We start from the raw sequence: 9,583 nt of genomic DNA, 5'->3' as shown, positions 1-9,583 counted from the left end.
CTTCGCATTTTGATGGAGACTATTAACCGGTTCAGCCAAACACACAATTCCCAGAACAATGCCTGTGTATCATGCGCGTCGACTACTTGTCAGAAAAGGGGAAGTAAACTTACAACTAACTTAATTGCTAACTTATAGGCTATAAAGAGAGCTTATCGTAGCAATTGAGGATTGCAACGGTTTTTGTCGAAAATTGTTAATAATTTTATTTGACATAGCTTCTAATGGTTCAACACCAGTAAGTCTATGTAATTCGAGTGTACCGTTATGCTCTCAGCGATTGGGCCTTTATTTTATTAATAATAATTAGAATAAAAAAAAACAAGGAGGACGCTTCAAAATCATTTTCAGAATTTTATTTTGAATCCTTTGGGGCGTTTTCTTCCTTGTTGAACAGCAACTTGACCAATTCGGGAAAGCATGAAGCATTGCTGGTCTAAAAATTTGTTTGTAAATCAAAAGTTTGTTCTTTAAACGAAGTTTAGAATTCCTGGTGATGAGAGGATATAAACATCTCGTATATTTGATGCACTTGGCTTGTATACTCTCAATGTGCTCTTTAAAAATAAGTTTTTTATCGTAAATTAGTCCCAAGTACATAACCTTGTCAGAACAACTTAAAATAACCCCATTCATCTTGACAACGTGATTATTGTTTGGCTTGAGGGAAGAAGCCCTAGTCTTATGCGGACAAATTATCATTTGAGTTTTAGAAGCATTGGGAGAGATTTTCCATTTTTGCAAGTAGGAAGAAAAAATATCGAAGACTTTTTTCTTTTACGGAAATGCTTGTGTCATCGCAGAACAATAACTTTGTGCATCCTGGCAAATCATGGCAAATCAGGAAGATCTGAAGTGAATATAATATGTTGTACAGGACTGGGCCCAAGACTGAACTTTGAGGCACACCTACTTTGACAGGAAATCTATCAGATTTAGAATTCTGATAGACAACCTGCAGTCTACGATCAGTAAGATAATTTATTAAAATTTTGATTAGGAAAATTGTAAAATTAAAAGTTTGCAATTTCGCAATCAAACCTATATGCCAAACACTGTCGAATGCTTTTTCAATGTCTAAAAGAGCAGCTCCAGTGGAATAACCTTCAGATTTGTAAGCTCGTATCATATTAGTAACTCTGAGCAATTGATGAGTAGTGGAATGCCTATGGCGAAATCCAAACTGTTCATTTGCAAAAATTGAATTTTCGTTGATGTGTGACATCATTCTGTTAAGAATAATTCTCTCAAACAGTTTACTTATTGAAGAAAGCAAACTGATTGGTCGATAACTTGAAACTTCAGCTGGATTCTTATCCGGTTTTAAAACTGGAGTAATTTTTGACTTTTTCCATAATTTGGGAAAATATGCAATTTTGAAGCAGCAATTGAAAATTTTTACTTAAAATTCCATTGTGCTCTCAGGGAGATGTTTGATTAATATGTTAAAGATTCCATCGTCACCAGGTGCTTTCATATTTTTGAAATTTTCAATAATTGATTTGACAAGTTACAATTATTTCTGTAGGTAAAAAATTCTGGGAAGAAATTAAATCAAATTAACGTGTGACTTCATTTTCAATTGGACTCACAAAATTCAAATTTGAGTTATGAACACTTTCAAACTGCTGAGCAAGTTTTTGAGCCTTTTGTTCATTGGATACAAGAAAACGTTCACCATCTTTTAAAACTGGAATAGGCTTCGAAGGTTTCTTAAGAATCTTCGACAGCTTCCAAAAGGGTTTTGAATATGGTTTCCATTTTTCAACTTTAGTCTCAAAATTTTGATTTCTCAGAAAAGTAAATCTATGTTTAATCTCTTGCTGTAAACCTTTATAAATTGTTTTAAAAGCAGGGTCAGAAAAACGTTGATATTGACGTCTGCGGACACTTTTCAAACGAATTTCTAAGATTTCCTTCAATTGACACGATTTATAGTTGATAGCATCGCAGGATTTTGGTAGAAGCCATCGTTTGCCGGGGAGCTGCGTAGCCGCAAGGTTACAGAGTCCGCTTTGTCAAGCGGATGGTCGTGGGTTCGAATCTTAGTAGAATCAGGCCATTCGATGTCAAAAAGGACTTTAAGTATGAGTTTATTCTCAGGCTCCTCACCACTTACCCTTTCTTTACGCTGAATTCTATAATACCTTTGCGTGACTTCCTCTTAACAAAAAATAAGTCCCTCTTATCAATAAAACTGGCCAGAAGGACGCACGACGTAACTTCTCCTGGGAATTATAATTGGCGATATTTGGCAGGAGGAAGGAGGCGTGTACAACGAAGGGAAGTACATTACACACAAGCACTGATCAAAAATAATAATAAGCATGCCACTTCTCAATAGCGGTATTGCTAAAAATAGAAGTGCGGAATACAGCAGACACCCGGGCATATCTCACAATAGATCAACGATTCTGGTCGCAGTGAGGAAGTCCATACAGGAAAAAAATGCCAGCCGTAGTTCGACATAAAGCCGGTGGTGCTCGTTATGAAAGACGTCAAAAGCTTCTCGTGACTTCCAGTGAAAGAACGTTTCGGTTTCCGGCTTAGCATACGTCAGCCACCATTCTATCCAGGATTTTGGCGCTGGCGGGTCCAATATTGCCACCGGTATTGAAAGTCCGCCACATTTTCATCGGTCAGCAGGTGAGGACGAAGAGACCAGAAACCACGGCCGTGTTTTTGGCCGAAAGGCGGAAGGCAGAGCCGGAGAGTGAGCGCTTTGTGGTCGGAAAAAGAACAGACGTGAGTATGTGCTGCTCGGAGATGATCACGCAAACCAGTACTCACGTAAATACGAGATCAAGACGGGATCGTGCATTTCTGCTTATGAAGGTGAAGCCGGTATCTCGTGGGCAGACTCCCACACGTCGAGGAGCTGTATTTGTTGGACAGCTGTTCTAAGCGACGGGCTGGTGTTTTAACTCGATGAATCACACGGGCGGAGCACGCAGTTAAAATCGACCATCAAAATTACGTGCTCGGTGTGATTACGGAGGTAGTAGGCAAGTGTGCTGTTAAAACATTGCTCCCGAGCTGCTCGTAGCACAGATCCAGAAGGAGCATCAATGTTGTCGATTGTGACGTCTTTGCACGCGTAGGGCAATCAGTCTACCGTCCAAACTTTTTTTGACGTGTGAGTGCATAATGTTTTAAATGTATCTTAAAGCATTTTTTCTCAACTTTACAACGGTGATATCAAATTTGAAATTGGTGCTTGCGAACTTGCTCAAAAACACGTTTTTCTGATAAAATTTTGGATGACGGCCAATTTTTTTCTGCTTCAAATGAAAGCTCTATCATTCCTCACTAAAACTATGTGTTGGTTGCAGGGGGTTCAATGACAAATTCAAAAAAAAAATCAATCATTTAGACACAAAAATATCCTTTTTGAAAGACCTCATGTCACCAGTGGGACGGTTTCAGCGAGAATCGCTCGAATAATAAGTTTTGATGTGAAAGGCTGGTACTCTCCCAAATACTCTGCCGTCGACTATCACCATTTGCGAAGCAGTTCGTGGGGCACTACCAGGCGGGATTCATGGGTGCCCGCGCCACCACGGTTCAGATATTCGCGGTTCGGCTTGTTATGCAGAAATGCCGCGAATATAACGTGCCCACACATCATTTGTTCATCGATTTTAAATCGGCGTACGACACAATCGATCGGAACCAGCTATGGTAAATTATGCACGACTACGGATTTCCAGACAAACTGACGCGGTTGTTCAAAGCGACGATGGATCGAGTGATGTGTGTAATTCGAATATCGGGGGCACTCTTGAGCCCCTTCGAAGCCCGAAGAGGCCTAAGGTAAGGTGATGGTCTCTCGTGCCTACTGTTTAACAATGTCCTGGAAGGTGTAATTAGAAGAGCGGGGATTAACACGAGTGGCACTATATTCCAAAAGTCGGTTCAGCTGTTTAGTTTCGCCGACGATATCGAAATTGTGGCTCAGACCTTTGTGAAGATGGTGGATACGTACATCGGACTAAAGGCTGAAGCCAAACAGATTGGACTGGTCATCAATGCGTCGAAGACGAAGTACATGAAAGGAAGGGGTTCACGAGAAGACAGTGCTAACCTCCCACCTCGAGTTCAAGTTGGTGGTGATGAAATCGAGGTGGTCGACGAGTTCGTGTATCTTGGCTCACAGGTAACTGCCGACAACGATACCAGCAGAGAAATTCAACGGCGCATTATGGCAGGAAATTGGTCTCCGGAGGACGCTCCGATCGAGTAGAATTCATCGCCGCACCAAGTTAACCATCTACAAGACGCTGATCAGACCGGTAGTCTTCTCCGGCATGAGACATGGACTATGCTTGTGGAGGACCAATGCGCCCTTGCGGTCTTCGAGCGGAAGGTGTTGCGTACCATCTTCGGTGGACTGCAAATGGAAAACGGAGTGTGGAGAAGGCGAATGAATCACGAACTGCAGGAGCTGCTTGGGGAGCCATCTATCGTCCACGCCGCTAAGATAGGCAGGTTGCAGTGGGCTGGGCATGTTGTAAGGATGTCGGACGACAGCCCGGTAAAGATGGTTCTTGAAACCAATCCGTCAGGGACGAGACGAAGGTGCACAGCGGGCAAGGTGGATCGATCAGGTGGAAGACGACCTGCGGACCTTACGTAGACTTCAGAGCTGGCGAACTACAGCCATGGACCAAGTGGAATGGAGACGACTCTTACGTGCAGCTTGGGACTGTTTGGTAAGGTAACAGAAAGGCTGGGTCTGACCGCTAGGTAGATTTTTTTTTTAATAGGGGGTGAATGTTTGTAATGATTTTTTTGTTGTTGTGGAATTCGACTACTACGTCCATTATTTAGAACTATTGTAGTATATCCCCCTTACTATACGTGCTACATAGGATACCCAGTCACCCCACTATTGATCGAGTGATAACCGGTTGCCTCGGCACGCTCCCAGTCAGGTATAATGTGCTTAATAAAGCCAATTACCTTCCGAGGATTAGCAGACCAAATTTCACTAGGTTGTGAGCAACCCTTGTTGAGAAATTTGATTCTGCTCATGTATAATGCACCACAGCTGCATAGCAGATGCTCCGAGGTTTTACTTTCTATGCTACAAAAGCGACAAGTATCGTCTTGAACCCGACCAATGTTCTTTAGATGATACTTACTCGGACAGTGCCCTGTTATTAGTCCTGTGTAGATACAGAGCGCCCACTTATTAAGCTCTAATAGCTTTCTTGTAATTTTTGCGTTTGGCGTTATTACCCTTTTTGACTGGTGACATCCTCCGACAGCCATCCAGTTGGAAGTCACCCGTTGTTCTTCCCAGTATTTAAGTTCCATTTTTAATGTACAGTTTGAAATGCCACAAAAGGGTTCTGTACCAATGAATTGGGAGGTGGAACCTTGTTTGGCCAGTTCGTCTGCTTTTTCATTGCCTTCGATTCCGCAGTGCCCTGGAACAGCTGCAGCGATTGACGGAACAACGGTACACTCCGCTTTTCGGATCACAATGTCTCGGCGATAAAGCTCAAAATTGAGCTTTGAGGCATTACAGCTATACAGGAACGCCTTCAGCAATGTGAAAGCCGTTATTGTTGATGAGGTGAGCATGATTGGGGCCGATGTGTTAAACAATATTCATGCTCGCCTTCAAAACATAACTGGTAATTACGACAACCCGTTCGGCGGCATGCCGATTGTATTTTGTGGTGATCTTCGGCAGCTACCGCCAGTAAACGCTAGACCAGTCTACAAACCAAGTGTCAACTCCATGCACGGTGCAGTGTTATGGCAGTCATTGGATTTCTATCCCTTGGTAAAAGTAATGCGCCAGACCAACGAACAATTCTCCACCATCCTTACCAAAATAGGAAATGGCGAACGGCTGACTTCAGAAGAGACTGAACTCATAGAGATTAGGTTCCGCTCAGCAGAATGGTGCAAACAGAACCTTCCTGGTGCAGTACGGCTGTTTCTCAGGAATGCAGATGTGGAACGTTACAATGCGGAGTCGCTAGTAGATCGAGATACAGTGGATTGTGGGGCGGATGATAACTATTCCGGGTACAGAAACGACCAGCAACTTGCGAGTGCGCGCTCCACAGTACACAAAATGAGCGTCATGGAAACTGGAGGTTTACCGTATTTGCTGCGATTCGCAGTTGGAATACCGTATATGATAACCACAAAAATAGATGTGGAAGATGGTATCGTAAACGGCGCAATCGGCGAGTTGAAATACGTTGAATTCTATGAAGATGATCCACAACAACCAATTGTAAAAATTTGGATCAAATTCGAGAACGATTCCATCGGGAAGGTTCTGCGAGTGAAGTCGAGACCAGCCGTGTATTCCAAACCTGGCATCCTTCAACCTGATTGGACTCCTGTTTGCAAACGGTCTACAAGTATCAAATTAAGCAGTAGTATCAAATGCAAACGGGTACAATTTCCCTTGGTGGGTGCAAGTGCTCTAACCGTACACAAGTCGCAAGGTGGTACATTCCCAGAAATTGTGTACGAATATGATAAAGGGCAGGAACAGCAGCTCGTTTACGTAGGGCTCTCGAGAGTGACATCCATTGAGGGATTGTTCTTGACGAACGCCAACAACGTGCTCAAGTTCCATCATGCCAAGGGGACTGCTTCGCCCAGAATCCAGGAGCTGCGAACGGAACTTCAGCGCCTGGGAAATCATACGCTGGTTACATTAGGTAGTGAAATGCTTGAATTTATCACTACTGGTAGCCAATCCGCTGTATTGATGAGCCTGAACGTTCAAAGTCTCAATGCACACTCGAAAGACCTTTCAACCGACCCAGTTCTGACAAAAGCAGACAACTTTGCACTCAGTTAAACGTGGACAGATAATGATGAAGAGCTAGAGATAGACGGTATGTTAATTTCTAATTTTGTTTGCACGGTTCAATTCTATTAAAACAACTGCTTTTGATTACAGGCTACAAGTGTATTTCAAAGCACAAACGAGAAAATCATCGTGCTGGAGGTGTCGCTATCTTTCAAAAAGTTGCAACATGTTCATTGTCGTCGATGCACACCATACAGAAAGTGAGTGAGACTCATGACCCTATGCTGCTAGAAGCGGAATGTTATGGTGACGTGGTTGCTGCAGAAATTACATCGGACAGCTATAAAGTTTTTATATTTTGCGTGTACATTTCTCCAAAAACGTCATTGAAACTAGTGAAAATGTTTCTGACGCGCAACCTGTTTTACTATGCGTCGAAGGATATTCCAATGATCGTCACAGGTGACTTCAACGTGAACATAGCGAAAGATGAAAATTGCGAAATAACCAGTTTTATTAATCAGTACATGAAATTCGATCTCATCAATGATCCAAGAAAGGCAACCACTTTAGGTGAATCTTGCATTGATTTAATTTTGCAAAGAATATTTCACAATTGTCTACCAGAGCGTTCATCTCGTATTTCTCATACCATCGTCCGTTATTCACTCTACTGCCGCGCCAGCAGTAACATCATACCGTTTCGTTCCGTAGCATGTGAACGTATAAGCTTCAACCCGTCGTCCGATTTTTCCAATCATCAGAATCGTCATCCCACTCGATTTGACATTCACAGAGAGCAAGCATTTGCTTTAGTTACGAAGTTCTCAAAAATTCGAGCGAATTATAAGATTTGAATTCTTTGACAGATTCTATTTACTATACTATTAACTTCTTCTCACATTCAAAGTGTGCCCTAACTACCGCTACAGAGTTATCGTTCACGTCCACCCAATCATGACATGTACCAGAAGCCTAGTCTATACTTCTAATTCTGGAAATTAAAACCCTGGATAGGTACTTCCGAATTCCAGCAAATCGTAAAATTCATGTTTTTAAGCTAAACCAATTCATTTAATAGATGAACATGCACACTTCCCAGTGATATCTGTGATTGTTGTTGAAATCAGAGAGAGTTCACTCTTTCTAACATATTTAGTACGCGGAACCAAGTATTCAACCCTGTGACCACACGTTATTGGCGATGACTTCATATTCCAGGCCCAGTTTCATGTAAGGTTGACAACTTTATAGTTAATGTGATACATACTTTTTCTAATTCACAGTGCGCAACCATCATCATCGATCATAGCGAATGCATTCAATTTACCTATTGCTGTATATCAACAATTCTAGAATGGTTCTTTTCAGAGCCACCACAATTTTTATTGAAGAGTTCTTCTTGATTTGATCTTGACCTGACTTTATGACTCAATAATGAAACACCTACAACAATGCATTTGTTAATAGTGTGCGTAGTTCTACGTCAGTTATGCGGACATCAATAAAAGGTCAAGTGTGTTTTATGCGAGGTTAGAATTTACGCGGTTGTTAATGTAAAAAGCGCAGTTTGAAAACAAGACTTAAGTTTGAAAACAAGAAAAATCAATTTTCAATTATCCATGAGCAATTCCATAATAAACGGGTAACCGAATCTTGAACTGGTTACAACTTTGCGCAGCTGTTTCTAAAGTTATCATTTTGTACGATTAGAATTTTTTTGTATCACAACTGATTATTTCAAAATGTTTTTTAATGAAAACTACAAAAGGTTAGTCAAACAGTGATGGTTGTCTGATCATGGAGAAATGTGAAAAAAAAGTAATTACTTTCTATAAAAAACAGCCACAACGGTTTATTTGATTAAAATGATTGTTTGGCAAAATTGTAAACAGTTATTTTATCATTTTAGAAAAAATCTTCGTTAGACAAAAAAGACAATTTATGGAAAAAAAAACAAAAGTATTTTTGTAAACTCAATGTCTCGAGAATTCCGCTCTTCGAAAATCTGATTTTTGTCCTACGAAAACTACACAATGCTAGCTGAATATTGATAGTTGAGTGAACATAAATAATACAAAGATAGAAAATTCGCCAAAAATATTTTTTTAAATTGTCGAGAACCATATCGATCTAATAAACCGTTTTGGTTTTTAAAATATTTTTGCCACAGACATACAGACTAGCTACTCGATGACGATTTCATCGACCAGAAAAATAACGATAATTTTGAAAATTTGTTTAGTGGGCAATAATGCCGCTAGTGTCGCTATAAGTAAGCGTGCACATTCATTAACAAAGACAAAAACCATCAGTAATGCCGCTGGTGTTGATTTAAGCAAACGTGCACACCCATTAGCAAAGACCAAAACTGTTTTACGAAAACAAGTTAGTAGGAAATAAATTCACATAGTGGCGCGTGAGTGTAACGTTTCGAATAAGGACGAAAATTTTTCAGGATTTTCGTTCGAAGAGGCTCGCCTGTTTGTCTGTGTTTTTACTATTTATGAATACTCGACTCGGCAGATGTGATTTATATGTTACCACAAAGTTCTTTCAAACAATTGGTCGGTGTGCGACTAGACCGAACGAGGTACCATTTCTTTAAAAATTACCTATTTAACCTAGTGGATGCGAAAGTAAATCTTCTAGCTTTCAGAAAAACCTAAATTAATCCACCTAGCGGTGAGACCCAGCCTTTCTCATTCGAGCTTATTATTTGTTAAAATAGATTTACACCAACACTTAAAAAATACACTTTGATAATTTCTGCTGGATATGTTATTCTCTTGTATT

The 9,583-nt window shown here is 40.7% G+C and overlaps 1 protein-coding gene across 1 annotated transcript; it reads left to right on the top strand.

Moving 5' to 3' along the window:
- Window positions 1-5,543: 5,543 nt before the first annotated feature.
- Window positions 5,544-8,137, top strand: LOC129731701 (ATP-dependent DNA helicase PIF1-like). The gene is made up of 2 exons (XM_055691903.1): window positions 5,544-6,872; window positions 6,938-8,137. The coding sequence occupies exon 1, from the start codon at window positions 5,588-5,590 to the stop codon at window positions 6,833-6,835; it is 1,248 nt and encodes a 415-aa protein (XP_055547878.1). The 5' UTR covers window positions 5,544-5,587; the 3' UTR covers window positions 6,836-6,872; window positions 6,938-8,137.
- Window positions 8,138-9,583: the final 1,446 nt, after the last annotated feature.

Source organism: Wyeomyia smithii, chromosome 3 (assembly GCF_029784165.1).
Source record: "Wyeomyia smithii strain HCP4-BCI-WySm-NY-G18 chromosome 3, ASM2978416v1, whole genome shotgun sequence".
NCBI lineage: Eukaryota > Metazoa > Arthropoda > Insecta > Diptera > Culicidae > Wyeomyia > Wyeomyia smithii.
Note: the sequence above shows the minus strand (reverse complement) of the source record. Positions and strands in the feature narration are given on the sequence as shown.

Bases quoted from the DNA above. Each gene is read 5' to 3' on its own strand.
- LOC129731701 (XM_055691903.1), top strand. From the start codon at position 5,588: ATGATTGGGGCCGATGTGTTAAACAATATTCATGCTCGCCTTCAAAAC.